Consider the following 16,830-nt stretch of genomic DNA (forward strand, 5'->3'; position numbering starts at 1 on the left):
GAGTTGCCACAGCGCGCGGGAAATTCTCCTCAATTCCGGAGAGCGAGTCAGCCTCACAGCGGCTTATTAATGGCGAAAATTCTACGGTTTCCAGCGGAGGAGCGCATTTGCCATTCTGTGTCTAACTGCCAAAATTCGAAATTCGAAAAAGTCGAAATGCCAACCGTGTTGTTGCCGAATTTGGGGAAAAACCCTTCACTCTAGCCAAGACACTGGGTAGAAACTTCACGCGGATAGAGCGGGTATCCAGCCAGGTATATGGTGGCTAAAAATTAGCGGCAACCGTGCTTTGAACTCAATGGCATATGTCAACAGGCCGATAATACAGTGACCGCCGTCATCTTTCGTTAGTGGACGCCATAAATGAAATGCTAGATGTTGTTTTTGCATTGTGGATGTTGAATTTGTTATCGAACTTTTATGCTGTGGAATGTTGGTAAGGCGGTCCCGTTATTTCTTTCACTAAGCCCCCATTTGCTCGATTATCCACTAGGCGATTGCCCCATTAGGGATGCGAGATTGTTTACATTTTTCTGATTGAAGAACTCCATTGCATGTCACCTCAGTTGCCTCTGTGGGCTATTTTGGGGTTGCACCTCAAAACCCCTCTGTTTCCAGCCTCTGTTCAACACCATGCTTCCAAGCGCGTTTGTTTTGGTACCTCGATTAACCAACCTTAAATACACGTTCGTTCTATTTCAGTGGCTCCCTATCTGCTTGCAATAGTGGGAATTACTGATTGCGCTTATGGAATTAGTTTCGCCAGTTTCAACTGCTCTTAGCCACGTGATTAAGAACATGCATCCGCAAGGAGCCTCGGCGTCCCTTAGTCAGGCGCCTCACATTCCCCAAGGCTTGGTACGGATCTACTATTTAATACCTACTTTAAAGCTGGATGGGTTCGAATCATAGCCAACAATCTAACATCGTATTCAACTAGCCCTCAAATCTCCAGCGCTATTTATGAAATTCACACCTCAACACGTGTTTTATAGGAACGTTTTTCCATGCGTTATGGACTCTGAAAGTCATTCAGACTAAGGATGTCTCGCATTGGTAATTAACAACCGGTTTTATTCCATTTCAGACAAATATGCATCCAAATACAACTGCAGCGCACAACTATACAAACCAGCACACGTTTTCGTTAAATATAACGTCGACGACAACGGGACCTTTCAGTCAAAGTCAGGAGCAAGCCCCTGCTAGCAACCACCCGGTAGCCAATCCAGGGGGCGGCCAAACCTTTATCCAGAAGAGCAATAATGTGAGTGGGACCACTAGCACAAGCCCCGCCCCGGTTCCTGTTGAAGCGTCCGTTGAGATGCCTCTTCCAGAGAAGTCCCAATCGAATGGTACGTCTGAAGATGGTCCACCTCAGCTTGGGCTTCTAACAGGCAATTCAGTAGCGGCGAAGGATAAACCCACAGCCTCCGAGGTACATTTATTGGTTAGCTGTAGGTGCTGAAATTGAGCTGTATTTTTGTTGGTTTTTGTAGAGCTTGTCGGAACCTCCAGCTGCTGAGGCGAAGGCTGACGCACCCATTCAGGTAATTCCTGATAAACCTGAGCCAGTTGAGGATGAATCATCTTCCAAGGTAAGTTGAGTGGCGGCGCCCAAACCTACAGATTTAACTTAAAGCCTTCCACAGCTGGACCCAGAGACTGAGCCCAAGGATACGCATATTGAAAACGAGGAAAAATCAGAGCCTTCGCCGAAGGTAGATAGACGTAATTTTTGCCAGCAATCTCGAATCCAATTTGTTGGTGAATTTCAGGCAGCAAAGCAGGTAGAAGAGGCACAAGTCCAGACCAAATCAGAGCCCGACTGTATAAAAGACATTGCAGCCACTCCCGAAACTGATCCCTTGAAAACTCCCATTGAAGTAAATTTCCGCATTTTGTTGCCGTTACGTAGTACCTACAGAGAGTTGTTTTCAGGTGGCAAATCAACAAACTCCGAAACCTCAAGTTGTTAAATCCTCGAGGAAAGTAAAGGCTCCTCAAGATGAACCAAAGGCCGGCACAAGTATGAGCACGGCAACGGCGCAAACCACAGCAAAACGACAGCGACTTCGGACCCAGCACTATCAAAGCCCCCTGCCAGAGGTGGAGTTTGTGTCGAAAATCAGCACCAGCACTGCGAAGAGCAACGACGAGAAGCTGATGGTGTTTTACAAGTAAGTTGCACAGTGAAGGCGGAAACGTCGCGCTAACGCAGTCATTTACAGAAGCGAGTTCTTGGCAGTGCGGAATGCCGAAGGCGGCTTTTACCTTTGCCAGACGGTCCAAAACATCTACAAAACCTCGTCGAAAATCAAAATCCGTTGGTTGTCGCAAACCAAGAGCGACGACAAAGGAGAAGAGTACACCCCCGACTTTTATGACTTAATTGGTAGATAAGTGCAAGTGAAAACTTGGAAAGTGGTTCTAAATGTGTTCTTGCAGATTTCGACTGCATATTAACCAACCTCAGTCTGAACAAAGCGGATAAGGGCAAGTTCATTCTGCCCACTTCCGAAAAGACACGGACTCAGAGCATACTGAACCGATCTCTGGCGGTGGAAAAGGGCGAAGAAATTGCCGCCCCATCTCTAACGGCCGAGCATCCCGACGGACGTAAGTATGCAGCGTGTATTAACGACAATGACCCAAATGCGGTATTATTTAGGTTTTTGCTAAAAATTGCAAAATGTCCTCCCATTTTAAGACAATCTGAGTGTTTTTCATCCAGTGTTTGCATTGCAGTGGACCTCTCGCTGTACCGAGATGAAGATCAGTTGAAGAAGCGAAAGTCGCGAAAACGACCTCGGAAGGCCTCCCCAGCCGCCCCCCAGAAAGAACTGACTTCCAAGAAGACACCTAAGGCGGCCAAAGTGAAAAAGCCAAACCCTTTGCCCAAACGAACAGTTCCGGCCGCCAAAACCGCAACAGCCTCAAGCTCAAAAGCAGTCGCACCGGTTTCCAAGCCAGCCAGGTAGCGTTGAATTGATCGATGAGTGGTTTGAAGCATTGCATTTTGTGCCGTTTATAGCAAGATCTCCAGCAAAGCAGCCACTAAAGCTTCGGTCAAGTCCAATCCAGTGGTGGACCAGAAAAAGGCCAAAATGATAGCGCGGATAGGGCGAAAAGCTGCGTTGGCAGCGGCGTCAAAATCTTCTACCAAAAGCACGTCGCCCAAAAGTAAGCAGGGTTTTTTGTATAGCTGCATGTTACTGTGTGTTGGTGAGTAGACGGGATCACCACTAGTGATGGAAATAATTTGCTTATAAACATCCCACGAGTTGGTTTCACTTTCCCATTCGCGTGGTGGGTGAAGCGGAGATTTCGATGCGATTATTCCCATCGCTTACAAGGGCAATTGTTGTGTGTGAGTGTTTTGTTGCCCGATTCTTGGATTATTGCAGGTGATCCCATAAATAGCGTTGTGTGTTATACTAACCCAGTTAACAGAAATTTTCGAAATTTTTTAGGTGTTTTACTAAGAAAAGTGTTTTTTTAGATGGAAAATCGGGCAAAAAGACTGCGGCCGCTCCGAATAAAGCAGCCCAACCCAAAACGAGCCTGTCGGCTAAAACTACGACCCGAAGTCTGCGAAAATCCACTCGCAAATAAATCTAAGAGAAGTGGCAATATTATTGGAGATGTGAGCGTTGCCGCTTCGCTCTGTACATTTTGTGTTTCGGTATATTCTATGCTGGTTTGCTGCAACCGTTAGCCAACCAGTTCATTGGTTGGTTGATTGTAGTCAAACTTATGTTGTTTCATTGTTCGGATTGGAATCCAATCTTGCCCAAACTCCAGCACGGACCAAAACTGACTACACAAAATTAATGGTGTGCTTGCCAGATTCGCTTAGGGGGCTACTGACATGTGAACAGCCACATATTGCTCAATTTCTTGACCATGTTTCCACTTAAAGAGTTTATTGAATTATCGAGAAGCAAGGGAGATTTCGATCGATTGATCCTAAGCCACTTTGGCAAGCGCTCGAATTGGCCAATCAGCCAATAAGTTAAGTATTATATAATTTGTAAACTTCCGTTCTCTCAACGTCATTTCTCATCCCCAGCTTTATACACTAATTGAACTTATAAATAATAATAAATACTACAAGGGTGGAGTGTGTTTCTAAATGTAAATAATTAACTTAAGTGCAGTGTTTGTTAGTGAGGATCAAATGCAATTTGGAAGCATTTTAAATCCTGTGTCTAGTGCAAAGAAACAAATTAAGAGTAAAAGTCGGTTTATTAAGATTATCGTTGGATTCAGACAATTGTATATCCTGTTTAGTTCCGGTAAGGTAATTTGTAAGACGTATTTTGTACTTCCTAGCTCCTAACAACATCCATGTCAGCACTTAAAATAATAAATATTTTCAATTATGTGAGACTGGGGGGTTTTGAACCAAACGTTGTGTTGTTCGTTCAGCAATAAATTCTATATTTTCAATTCCATGCCAACATTTCCATAATCAAGTCTTAACAAGTTAAATCCTAAGTAAATCTGCGCCGCCTAAACTAAACTAAACCGTAACAATATCGTAAACTTAGAAAATGTTAACTGATGACTAGAATCACTTCCTTGCGCAATATCGGCGTTCCAACGAGAATTGGTCCGGATAAATTTCTTAAATGCTTTAACACGTTTTACTTACATATCGATTAATATTTGGGTAAATAGGTAATATGGCAAGCTTGAGAGGACAGTTCATGCATTACATAGTGCTAATTAACATTAGTCTACTCTAATTAACTTAACTGGAATGTCTTAGTCGTCTCCCATCAGGCGAATGCTGTCTTCGGCTGACGTCCTGAGGGAGTTGGGGGTCAGTAATGAGAACCTATCGTGGTAGTAGTGAGCTTTGAAGGATTTGAGCGAGCTATCGCTCCCGTCGCTCCAGCTCGAGTGCTTTGGCTTCAAGTCCATGGCTTTGTCTTTGGGGTGCTGAAAACAATTCCACTCATTCCCAACTGTGCCTCTCCCAAAAAACGCCATACTTACGCTGACTTCCACTTGGGCGCTCTCCTCTCTTCCACAGGGAAACGCAAAGCGCTGCCAATGAGTGGGAGGAGGGCTGCGAATCATGTGCTCATGAACCTCAGGCAGCGATAGCGGATCCGCTTCCAAGTCCAGCGACAGCTCCTGAAACCCCATAGCTACAAACGGTCCTTTGCAACACTTAAACCGCGTTACCTTGGACATTAAGGAGGCGTTGTCTGACTCCTCCTCCAGACTGGAGTCTAGCAGACTCTCCCTGCTGGCTATCACCCTCTAAAGAAGCCAAAATTTTCGTATGAACGCCAGGGAACTTTAACTTTTTAACTGACCTGGACAAAAGGGTTGTCCTGTCGGGACGCCCGCAAGTGTTCCATATCCAGCTCAATGTTCCGAATCCTACCAGGAGTGAGCGTTAGAGTGGAGGCTGCGGGCGAAGTGGGGCAACTCACTGGCAGGCTCAGGTAATAGTCGACATCAGAAACGCTCAGCGCTGACCTGGCCCGGCCAATGTCTGAAGCAAACCACCAAGTTAATTCACAAAGGATAGGGATTAGAGTAGTTTGAGATAAGATCTTGGGATGTTGGATGAGCCACTTGATGGTTTGCCCTAGTTGGACTCCCAGTGCGATTACCTTTGGCTTTTTTGTGCTTAATCCTGTCCATAGTGGGTGGTTTAATTCATTTCGGGACCTGCAGGAGCAAACATTCCCGAAATTTGCCTAAAAACTACGAAAATTCGATAATTAACCTTTCATTTGTAATGTTTTGACTGAAGGCAGTAGTCTGTGGAAGGCAGGGGTGCCATCACTTTACTGAGTCACCGTCACATTTCTTTTGCCCAACAAATTTATTATTATTGATAATTAGTTAATTATAATTAACAACATTGTTGAGAAACTGCAGCTAATTGCCACAAACCCAGCCAAATGCTTGGATTTTCCTCAACTAATGGTTTGGTGTTAATGGGAAGTACTGGCCGCCATTGTGAGGCCAGTTGAGGGGCAGCTCATTCCAGTTAATTCAATTAATTATTATTTTAAACAACTTGTTGAAAATTAGGGAAAAGCACTCTGCGAAATCCGGAAAGATTGGCGAGCCCTAATTGGATAATTTGGTTAGAGTCCATTTCATCCAGCCATGCAGAGTCCCGCTGTTCCAGCTAATGGGCGCCAGCTATATAAGTCCTGTGGGACTTCCACAAGACCAACTCTTCGCTGAATCCTGCTAGCTTCCAGACCAACAGTGAGTATATTTAAATTTATTAATTAATTCGAGTTAGAGCGTTTACGTAATTAAAATCCAGTACCTAAGTGGACCTGCATGCAGTAGTCAATGTCAGGATCAGCATCCAAGGCTGAGAACCGGAATGGAAATCCGAATAATTAACGAAATATCTTGTGTTTATCATTTGCCGGAATGTTGGTTTAGTTCCGGGTTGCTTTCACTCCGGGGCCGCCTAAAATCAGTCGAATTTAACCGAGAAAAAACGTTAGAATAGGCGGAAAAGTGCAGTTTTTTGCGTTTTTCTGTTTGCAAAAGCGGCGTTTTAAGCATAAAGTTTTCCGATTCAAAGTTTCACTGTGGTGTTAAGCTGATTGCATAATTGATTTTCAGAACGGTTTTAGCCCTCCAAATGACCTTTAATGCTTGATTTTGCTTTCAAATTGCTGATAACTTTCGAATCTTCCCAGCAACTTCCTACATGAAAGCGCCAATTAATTCAGTTTAAAATGGCACGTTAGAGTTAGAAATGATCAATTTTGATTGAACCATTTTCGGAAAATATGTGGATTTTACGCAAAACCACGACATGTTCTGGTTGAATATCGAAATTTCAATCGTTTTAAAGTGCATTTTCTGGAATAGAAGTGGAAAATCCCCTTTAGTTATTTGGTGCTTGCAAAGTGAATAACTTTCCGATTGCTGGCGCATTTTCCTAGTAGAAAAGTTTCTTTGAATTTCCATTTAATTAGCTTTAAAATGGAATGTGGAAGTTAAAAATTGCCAGTTGATTCAGCAATTTCAGCAAATATTTAGGCGATCCTACCGAGGTCGATACCTAACAACGATAGTTTCTTCTTAAAACATCAAAGCCAATGCGGATTGAAGCCTCGAATGAAACCAACTCTGAAATGAATTTAAGCACGATGAAACAAAGATGACTCTTGAAAAAGTGTTTTAAGAAGCAGCCACTGACTCCTGACCTGATTCATGCGCTTGTTCGCTGCTGCCGGTATAAGGAAATCGGACTTCAGCTTCCAATAATAATAGAAATACGGAAATCGGAATCAGAAGACCAACCGGCATCCGGTTTTGGGCGGCCTTCGGCCACGCACCAGTCTAATGCTCCGAAGGAAATAGACGTTTATCTCCGATATCGGTTTGTTGGAGTTTGGCGCATTTTCAGTTTCTGTTTCCGCTTTAAATGACCAAAGGGTAGGTTGAGTGGAAAAAGGCGCTGAACAGACATCGCCTGAAGAGCTGCGTCCTCAACTAGAATGTTGACCAATCAGAGCGACAAAACCAGGTGAAAAAAACGCAGGGAAGTCCATGGCCAGTCCGAGCCTGCCCAGTCAATTTCTTTGTCTTAAAATGGTTTAAAAAGTTGATTGCAAATCACTTGCTAGTTATTTTACACGTGTCTGCACGTAGACGCATTACACGTATTAGCTAGAGGAAACTGAAGCGTTTTTCTGTTGAAGATGGCCGAATACCAACGCATCACCCTCAGGATCTTGATGGTCGTTGTTCTGGCCGCCAGTTGCATCGACGCCAATCTTATAGGTGAGTCCAACCATTCTTCCATCGTCAAGCAGTGAAAACCTCCCGGTCTCAGGGGTGTGCATCAGGAACTGTGCCCAGTGCAAGAAAATGTTTGGGCGCTACTTCGAAGGCCAGCTCTGTGCAGACGCATGTGTGAAGTTCAAAGGAAAAATCATTCCAGACTGTGAGGATTTCGCCTCCATTGCGCCCTTCCTCAGCAAGTTCGACAACTACTAGGCCTGGAGTAGGCAAAGATCTCCGCCTCCGTTTAATCTGCTTGCCATTCATATTTTATGGCTTCCGACCACGGATAGTCTGAGGACCGATCAGCGCAATAGGACTGAGTGGATCCACAGAGTTTTTGTAACGAATTTTCGATAATAAAGCCTCCTGCATTAGCTACGTGTGTTATTTGCCTCCTAATTAGAGGATTTGGATGGGAAAAAGCTATTTAAAAAAACTCGCTATCGCCAGTGCTTCAGTCATTCCCCAGTACCTAGATGTTAACCATTACATATTTTTGTGCAGAAAACCATAAATCTCTAAATAGATAAAGAAAAAATCCACTACTAAAAAAGGATTATTATTATCAAAGTAAAGTGCTTAGTCCTGGCAGAAGCAGCCGTCTTTCGTGTTCTCCAGAATCCAGTCCAAATATCGCGTCACTCTAGTGTAAACCCCCGGATAACCAGGACGGGCGCAGCCGTTTCCCCATGAAACTATTCCTGCAAGCAACGTTTCCTTTCAACGCCCACAGTCATCATCAAGGGCACTTACCGATCAGCTCGTAGCGCTTGTCGTCGCGCTGCACTACCAGCGGCCCGCCACTGTCGCCCTGCGAATAATTTATCAAATATGCTCAAACCAGCAACTACTTCACTCCTGCACCCACCTGGCAGGAGTCCTTTTGTCCCACTTTCGGATATCCTGCGCACAGCATATTGTCGGAAATCATCTTAGCCGAATAGTTTGTCTTGCGACAATCTTCGTTGCTCAGAACGGGCACATCCACTTCTTGTAGAACGCACGATGGCTTTCCATCTTCCTTTAGTGTTCCCCAGCCTGCGGCTGTCGCCACTTCGCCCACATAGACCTCATCTGGAAGAGCGCAGATTTGCCGACGACACTGCCATCACCGCGCAAAACTCACCTTTTTTCTTCGGCAGGCACACCGGTTTGATGTGCTGCGTGATGGGCACTCGATCGTTAAGGCGCAGCAGCGCAATGTCATTGTCAAAGTTCAAAAAACTGAACGCTCCAGCTACAGCTCTGAGCACGAATCGAGACTCGGGGCGTTTCGTGTCGTTGCATCGGTCGTGTTCGCCCAACGTCACCTTAATCATGAACCACATGAAGCTGAAACGTTAACCAATCAGCGTGTGGCGATGTTGTCGGCCTGGGCGGGTTTACTCACCCTTTGACGCAGTGGGCGGCCGTCAACACGTAGCGATCATTAATCAGCATGCCGCCGCAGTAAAACCGGTTGAAATATGACAACCGTGCCATCCAAGGAAACTCGTTTTCCTGCGTCGGTTTTCCACCGACTATTCGGCTGTTTTCGTTCCGTTCGCCGCAAGCTGCCAAACGACAACGAACTGAATTGATTATGGATTTAATGCGGTCAGATACAGTTAAATATGAGTAAACGGGGTGCTGTGACCAAACAGCTGAATTGCATTTGTTGCCCAAAAATTTACCAGAGCGTGGGCAATCTGATGAAATCTCCACAACCGAAACAAACTAGTGTCGATTTCTATGTGGCAGAAAAACCAGTGGCATTTGCATATATGCAAATTTGCGCTAAACATAACAAAAAAAAGAGGAAACTCACTGCAGTGACAGGAGGAGGGCGGGGTGTCATGGCTGGGTGGGGGTTGATTTTTCGAGTTTCCGAACCACTTAGCTATCGGCCCCACTCCGGAGGCGAAGCCCTAGAAACGAACACTGTTTTAAACCCTTTCAAACATTTGACGCGGAAAACTCACTATGGAACCATTCGGAGCTACCAAAGCGACCAGAAGGGCCGCACAAACTGCACTGAAAACACGCATTTTTAATGGAAAAGCGAGGATTTTCCGTCTTGGAGTGTCGATCAATCGATCAACGAATCATTGAACCTCGCGATGGTACCGTCGCGTTCTGGCTAACTGTTTATCCGTCAACACGACGAAGAATCGGCCGGGTTTTCTTTGCACTGGTTCTGTGTGCTTTTCGGTGACATGGTTGGCCGTGAACCAGCCGCGGTTCTTAATCAGGTTTGGGTGCCGATATGCGCTTAATTGGTTCCGATGGACGGCATTGTTCTAATGAAACCGGGTTTTGCTGGAAACTTTATGCAGGACCCGTCTTAGTTCTTGCCAAACAATGGAAATGAGTGCAAACTGCTGGCGATTGTTCTGGTTGGATTCAGTCCATTTTCTCGAAAACCAGCAAGAAAGTGAATTTGAAAACAAATGCCTCGGGTCCTTTTGAGTGTGCCAAATGGGAATTTAAATTTAAAAAAATTAAAACCAAAGCGAATGGGGACTTGCAGTATCTGCGACTTATAAAAGCCACTTGAATGAACACTTGCTGAAATTTTGAAGCAGATCGAAGCGGAGGCTGATTTTGAACTTGGAACAACTGTTTGTCGGGCAATGCTGGTAAAATTCATTAGGTTTCTAAAATATTCCTTAATCGAACGAAAGCGAATTTGGACATGCAATCTCTACGACTAATAAACGACACTTTAGTGAACAAACTTATTCTTATACTTGAAGTTCAAGTAGGCCTGGATAACTCAATAATTTTTTAGGAGTTGGCGCAGTGCAACGCAATGGCTCTGTGCACCAACCCAACGCACCGGCACAGTAACTCAGTTCCGTTGCTGGGAAAATGTTGATGATTCTTTCACTTTTCAGATTTATTTTAAGGGCCATTTATCATATATTAATAATAAGTAAGTTTTTCAGTAATATTTTCTGCAATCAGTTTCTTCAAAATTTCAGAATTTTCCAGTTTTAGCAAGGATACTCTTTTTCTAAATGCTCAATTTTCTAAAAATTGACTTAAAAATACTGACAATCTTAAGGTATTTTTCGCCAAAAGTTATGAATTAAATTTATTAGAACCAGCACCTCTTTCGTCGCTTTGCCAAAAGTTTTGAAATCCCTTTCCAGCTTCGAATTTGGGACCAAATAATTTTCTATCAATAAACGAACTGAATAAACAAAAATTTATAATAAATTATTTGGAAAAATTGTCAATTCCATTCCTCTGAAGACTGTAGAGTTTGTTAAAAAAATGAGGTTTTTTAGTTTTGACTGAAAATTTGTTTGCTTTGCTTTCTACTCAAAAACGCTTTATTTTATTTTTTTTTTGAGTTTTACTTAAAAATATTGACGATCTGGAATATGAAATGAACAGAACAAGTGAAAGTTTATTATCAATTATTCGGAAAACTCGTCACTTTTGTCGCTGTGAATAATTTGGTTTATTTAAATTCCGGTTTCTTCACTTTTATTTCAATATTTCTAAGCAAAACAAAACAACGCGTTTTCTCCTAATGTTTTACTGTAAAATACTGGCAAACTGAGAATATTTTATGCAAAAAAGTTAAAAGATGAATTTACAAGAAAATTCGTTGCCTTTACAGTTTGGTCTGCTTTATCGTGTTTTTCGAATACCCGTTTTACCTTTGAATTTGGGACAAAATCGAAACAACGTTATCTTATTTTTTTCAATAAAATTTTGGTATTCGCAAAAAACGATTAGCCAAAGCAAAAGCATATAATCAATATTTGGAAACCTCGTCACCCTCATCGCTCTGAAATTTCTCCGAGATCTCTGGATTTTCCTGTTTTAGACCAAATGGTTTCAAGCAAACGTGTACCCAAAAACAATATGTTGATGGCTTTTTTGTTAGGGGTTAAAATTCCATCATCGGCCATGAGTTTTAGCTCATTAACTCTCAGAGCGGCAACAACTCAAAAGCGCAACTGAACTTCTTAAGCCTAAAGTTACCCAAGCCTAAAGTTCAAGCGAATTGAAACGTTGAAGAGGGTCGATTTTTTTTCGAACGTTAGCATCAGCTTTGGAATCAGTGAATTCGTACTAACTTTTTTGAACTCCACAGTGGCGTGCCCGCAATCTTTCGATCGCTTTCACATTCACGCACTTTTTTGCAGACATTTTCCGGAAAATTTTCAGTCGTGGCCGCATAGGAAAAAAAATGATTTGCGTGATTTTTGCTACGGCCGATAAGCATACGTTTTTTCGGTAGAAAACTTCACATTTTATTTTCGACTTCGACTGAAAAAATAATCCTTTCTATACTATACAGGGTGATTCACGGTCGATGGCGTATTAGATGGAGAATACGATGCCCGATCTATCTGCAAATTTGTACAACGAAGTCATCAGATATGCTCTATCGGCCTAAAATATTTTCAGCAATGCGAGGGTGTCCCTTATGCCGAAAAGTACATACAACTTTGATATTTTAAATGAGACACCCTGTATATTATTGCATGGTTAGATTGACCATATAGATATGATTATTTTTGCATAACGATTCGTATATCTATCTAAAGCGGTTTCCGAAATATTAAATAAAATTCATTATTTTTAATCGAAACGTAGCCCCAAGGTATTTTTGTAATCTGTAATCTGTACTTGTATGTATATTACAAAGCGATATTGAAACCTGGAAATTTAAAATTTTAGTGCTGGGTTAGGAAAACCGTATGCTTGAGCCCGGCGTACAGCAATTTGTTCCAAATTATACAGGATGTATTGAAAATACTGACCTTTTGTTTAGAGATAAAAATTGCTCCAATTACATTTTTTCTAATAGAACACCCTGAATATTAGTTCAAATACGGCAAGACCGTTAAATTCCCTGTGAAACGATATATCATGTTTCTATACCTAAAGTGTCAAATTTCCGAAATAAATGGACAATTTTGCAAAAATTTTAATATGTCGACGTATTTATCAAAATAGCCATGAAATGTCATAAAATGTAGTTGAGGATTTTGCAATTCTTCAAACCAGCTTAGTTATAAATACAGCTTCTGTACGCTTTTTATACAAAATGGAGAGAAAACATTATTCAAACGAAGTTTTAATGAACCTATTTATTCTTCACGGACAATGTGACCAAATTGTTGCAAGGACATGCAGAAAATTTAACGAAGTGTTTCCTAATTTAAAACAAATGAATGTAAAGAAGTTTGTGCGAATATAAGACAATTTAATTATTTACGACATAAAACTGGATTGAAACACGTTTCATTAGTTACATAAGCAAACGCCTAACTGAGAATTAAAAAAAGGTGCCTAATAAATATTTTTAAACTATTCACAATAAATTTTCGAAGTGACGGCCATTGCGTTCCAAGCATTTCAAAATTCGTACAGAGTGGTTTGTTGCTCTCTGTATCTCATTAACATCCAGTTCTCCAATGCAGTTGTGAAAACCGACTAACGAGAATTTCTCTAATTTCATAGGCATCAAAAGACTGATTTACCACTACTTGAACCTGACTCGAAAGCTAGATCCGCCCCTGCACTAATAGTGTTTAATGAATTACCAGAGAAGCTCCCGAAGCAACTTGCATACCTTTGAGGTAAGTGAAACACTAAAAATAGCAAAACCTTGGTGATATATTGAAAAACTTGCACAAAGTCAGCCCAATTACTGGGCAGCAATATTGGACTATAGCCATTGCATGGCTGCGTAAAAGGCAGTCGCCCGGACCTTCAGGTTGCTCACTCACTCCATTAGCAAGCTTTTGGTTCGCAACTAAATACTCGTTAAATCTGCTTCGGAAGAATTCATCTATCACCTTGAGCGTCCCCAGAGTGTAGAAGCACATAAAGCACAAGAACAGCAAGCTGCGTAATAAAGAGAACATCCTCCAACGGGTTTTATTGAGTTGTGAAGTCCAAATAGATGTAGTAAGCGGCGTCAAGGACTTGCTTCATCTGCGGCCAGCACACAAGCACAAAGCAAAGCAGCGTGTTGATAAAGACAAAGAGTTTGAGGTTCTCCAAACCCTCCTCAGAGCTGAGCCACCGGGAGAACGTCCCTCGTTCCACTACTTCTTGCTCCGTTTGGTTGYTTAGCTGCGATTTAYTGTTMGTTTGCTTCTTCATGACGATCAACTRRRCAAACTGAARCCCAAACGMSTTGGAGTGAACTCAATTGAATTAGTCAAAGATTTAAGCGCTTTATTAGATTGACTCCCAGTCCGGTTCGATAACATAATCTTTTTTCAAAGGCACCTTGGCCTTTTGCTTCAAGCTCCAAGGCGGTCTTTTCAAAGGAATCGAGCTGCCACTGGGTAGGATGCCGGTGATGTACAGGAAGTACAAGGTTTGGGCCGCAAACCAGACGATCAGCTTCAATGTGGCCCAGTTATGTACTTTTTTGCGTGGCGGCCAGCAAACAATCACACCTGCGAGAGATGATGGCTGGTTGAATTGCTATCGAAACTTTGCAGCTACATTGACGGTTACCTTTGGACTGATCCTGTGGATTTCGTTCGCAGGATATCGGCATCGACACTTTTTCATAGCGATGTTCCATATTTCGCAGATTCAACGTGGATCCACCGTTAATGTTGGTCACAGACGCACAACTTCCGTTGTAAAATTGGGTTTTCACATACTTAAAATTGCCCGAACTCACACTCTTGCCCCTGAATATGTCGAGAAAGCTTGGTAGACGTTTAGGGCCTGTTTGGCTCGGGTCATCGTCAGAACGGCTCATTTTCCGCGCTTTAAGAGGCCACATGGGAATCTACTGGGGGATTTGGACACTTGAGATTTTATTTGAGCGACAGGAATGTTTGCTGGTGGTAATGAAACGAAGTGCTTGATGGAATTAAATATTTTTATATCTTTCTCGCCTCTTTGGCTCGCTCAATAATTCGGGAAACAAAAACATAACGTTCAGCTAAACAACCAGGCCAAGGAACAAACAGTTTATGATTTCGTGCACAAACAACAAAAGAAAATCAACTGGAAAAACCCATATGGGGCCTTATCGATGTTGAGGTAGCACTCGACTGGCGCCAGATTAACACTCATAATTTAGTGAAATTTTATACTCTCATTTGCCCTAATTTATTATATTGTAACGGGAATGGCCTGGGGTACTCACGTTTGGAATGGGGGGATCGAAATTCATGGTATTTCAGTAAGTGGGAGCCCCATTTGGGCCCCATTTCCTGACAAATATGACACTGACAAGCGGGAAGTTTCGCGCCTGTTCTGGAGATTTCGAGAACCCTCTGGGTTACCTGAAGAAATCTATATAAGCGACGACGAGAACCAGACCAGGGGGAGCGGCAAGAAGACTCGGTGAGACAATCCTGCAAGCACACGCCAGAAGTTCGGTGACTGCGGAGGTACTGGTAGCCCGTGAGGAACTACCAGCAAACCTTCGCAGGAAAATCACCAACCAGAGGAGGCTGCGCAGGATGTACAGAAAGCAGCCCACAGAAGAAAACAGGATCGCCTTGAACCATCAGGTCCAGATCCTGAAGGAAGCCCTCAGGGACCACCGAAACCAGAGATGGGAAGGTCGCATCCGGGAAATAGGGCCAGAAGACCAAAGTATTTGGAGAATCCAAAAGGCTCTCCGACAGGAAGACACGAAGATACCAGTTTTACACGGAGTGCAAGGTCTGGTATATACTAACGGTGATAAAGCTGACACTTTTGCAGATACGATCGAGAGAGAGGCCAGGGAGAACACTCACCCAGATGAAGACGACGAGCACGAAACTGCTGTCAGACGAGCCGTTCGGAAACTCCGGGCAAAAGAGGTGAACAGTTGCATCTCGCCAACCTCACCAGGCGAAGTGGCAGATATCATCAGGCACTCAAGGACGATGAAGGCCCCTGGAAGAGACGGAATCACCAACAAGATACTTAAGAACCTGCCGAGAAAGAGGCTGGTAGCTGTAACAAAGCTCATTAATGCCATTTTCAGAACTGGACACTTCCTACGCATCTGGAAACGCTCAGATGTCATTATTCTCCCGAAGCCCAAGAAGAACAGGACTTTCCCTCAGAACTACAGGCCCATCACTCTGTTGTCCAGCCTTGCCAAGATAGCGGAAAGAGTTATCTTGCGTAGGCTTACGAGGGAAACGAGAAAGCCTGACGTTCTGCCGACTGAGCAGTTTGAGTTCCGTGGTAAACACTCCACTGAACTTCAGCTGCTCAGGATTATGGAAGGGTGCGCCAAGGAGATGAACCAAAAGAGGACAACTGGCATCCTAGCGCTGGACGTCGAAAGAGCTTTCAACAGAGTGTGGAGACAGGGACTCATCTATAAAATGATGGAAACAGGTATTAGTGAGAAAATGTGCCAGTTAATTGACAGTTACATTTGCAGAAGGACATTCATACCTACCTGAGACAGCTTCAGGTCACAGAAAATAAACTTCTGCGGATGGCCATCGATACTCCCTGGTTTGTACGTAATAGTCAAATTTATAGGGACCTGGAGTGAGAGCCACTGAGATCTTTTCTGCAACGGCAAGCTGCCTCGACCTTTCAAAAAGCCGAAAACCACCCCTTTCTTGAGCTACGAAATGCCGTATATTACGCACCAGAGGATGATGGGCGCAGGAAAAAGAGGCCCAGGCACCAGATGGCCCAACAGGGCAATAGGTAAAGCAGTTAACTGCAAAGCGCTGTAAGTGTGAAAAAATAGTGTGACAGAAGTAGTGTTGTGTAGTGCTTGTGTTAAATTAGTAAGCTGCCCATACTAGCAGATAGCAAGCAAGTTTTAAAGGATAACTCCCGAAAACTTGAAGTTTTCAGAGAGGAAAAACGGGGGTTTTTAGTTGGTAGAAATCCAACACTACCCAGTGTCACGGAACACTGGGATTAATTTTTATCCTCCAGCCGCTGCTGGGCAAACCAAAAAGATCTCCTGCCAATGATGGGCGGATCCAGGGGGGGGGGGTCATAGAGTCATGACCTCCCCTTGCGCTGGGTTCATGTCGACTAACGGTAATTTTTCTAGTTTCATAATCAACAAAAGGCTGAATTTCTACTACTTGACCC

At 43.2% G+C, this 16,830-nt stretch overlaps 3 protein-coding genes and 1 long non-coding RNA gene across 7 annotated transcripts; 2 read left to right on the plus strand and 2 right to left on the minus strand.

Moving 5' to 3' along the window:
- The first annotated feature begins 308 nt into the window (after positions 1-308).
- LOC109546225 (serine/arginine repetitive matrix protein 2) lies at positions 309-4,392 on the plus strand. 3 transcript variants are annotated; one of them, XM_048670460.1, is made up of 13 exons: positions 312-436; positions 544-647; positions 703-858; positions 1,088-1,438; positions 1,500-1,598; positions 1,653-1,721; positions 1,779-1,886; positions 1,942-2,180; positions 2,232-2,395; positions 2,449-2,619; positions 2,749-2,977; positions 3,035-3,183; positions 3,503-4,392. In XM_048670460.1, the coding sequence occupies exons 3-13, from the start codon at positions 748-750 to the stop codon at positions 3,613-3,615; spliced, it is 1,803 nt and encodes a 600-aa protein (XP_048526417.1). In that variant the 5' UTR covers positions 312-436; positions 544-647; positions 703-747; the 3' UTR covers positions 3,616-4,392. The 3 variants fall into 3 exon arrangements, with proteins under 3 accessions (XP_048526418.1, XP_048526417.1, XP_048526416.1); XM_048670459.1 differs by lacking the exon at positions 544-647; XM_048670461.1 differs by lacking the exons at positions 544-647; positions 703-858 and having other exon boundaries at positions 309-436.
- On the minus strand, positions 4,230-5,841 carry LOC109533264. 2 transcript variants are annotated; one of them, XM_019898547.2, is made up of 6 exons: positions 5,750-5,841; positions 5,634-5,691; positions 5,331-5,512; positions 5,197-5,274; positions 5,005-5,145; positions 4,230-4,947 (listed from the first exon to the last, which is right to left on the minus strand). In XM_019898547.2, exons 2-6 carry the CDS (start codon positions 5,662-5,664, stop codon positions 4,771-4,773), a joined length of 609 nt encoding a protein of 202 aa, XP_019754106.1. In that variant the 5' UTR covers positions 5,665-5,691; positions 5,750-5,841; the 3' UTR covers positions 4,230-4,770. The 2 variants fall into 2 exon arrangements, with proteins under 2 accessions (XP_019754106.1, XP_048526424.1); XM_048670467.1 differs by having other exon boundaries at positions 5,634-5,821.
- Positions 5,842-8,331: 2,490 nt separating this feature from the next.
- Positions 8,332-9,954, minus strand: LOC109533263 (venom protease). The gene is made up of 7 exons (XM_019898546.2): positions 9,750-9,954; positions 9,596-9,695; positions 9,179-9,341; positions 8,915-9,120; positions 8,657-8,862; positions 8,542-8,599; positions 8,332-8,489 (listed from the first exon to the last, which is right to left on the minus strand). Exons 1-7 carry the CDS (start codon positions 9,813-9,815, stop codon positions 8,368-8,370), a joined length of 921 nt encoding a protein of 306 aa, XP_019754105.1. The 5' UTR covers positions 9,816-9,954; the 3' UTR covers positions 8,332-8,367.
- A 131-nt stretch (positions 9,955-10,085) lies between these two features.
- On the plus strand, positions 10,086-13,668 carry LOC125505825. The gene is made up of 2 exons (XR_007282449.1): positions 10,086-10,406; positions 13,255-13,668. It is a non-coding gene; the product is annotated as an uncharacterized LOC125505825 (long non-coding RNA).
- Positions 13,669-16,830: the final 3,162 nt, after the last annotated feature.

Source organism: Dendroctonus ponderosae, unplaced genomic scaffold, assembly GCF_020466585.1.
Source record: "Dendroctonus ponderosae isolate FM_Combo_2020 unplaced genomic scaffold, Dpon_F_20191213v2 Dpon_F_20191213_1, whole genome shotgun sequence".
Lineage (NCBI taxonomy): Eukaryota > Metazoa > Arthropoda > Insecta > Coleoptera > Curculionidae > Dendroctonus > Dendroctonus ponderosae.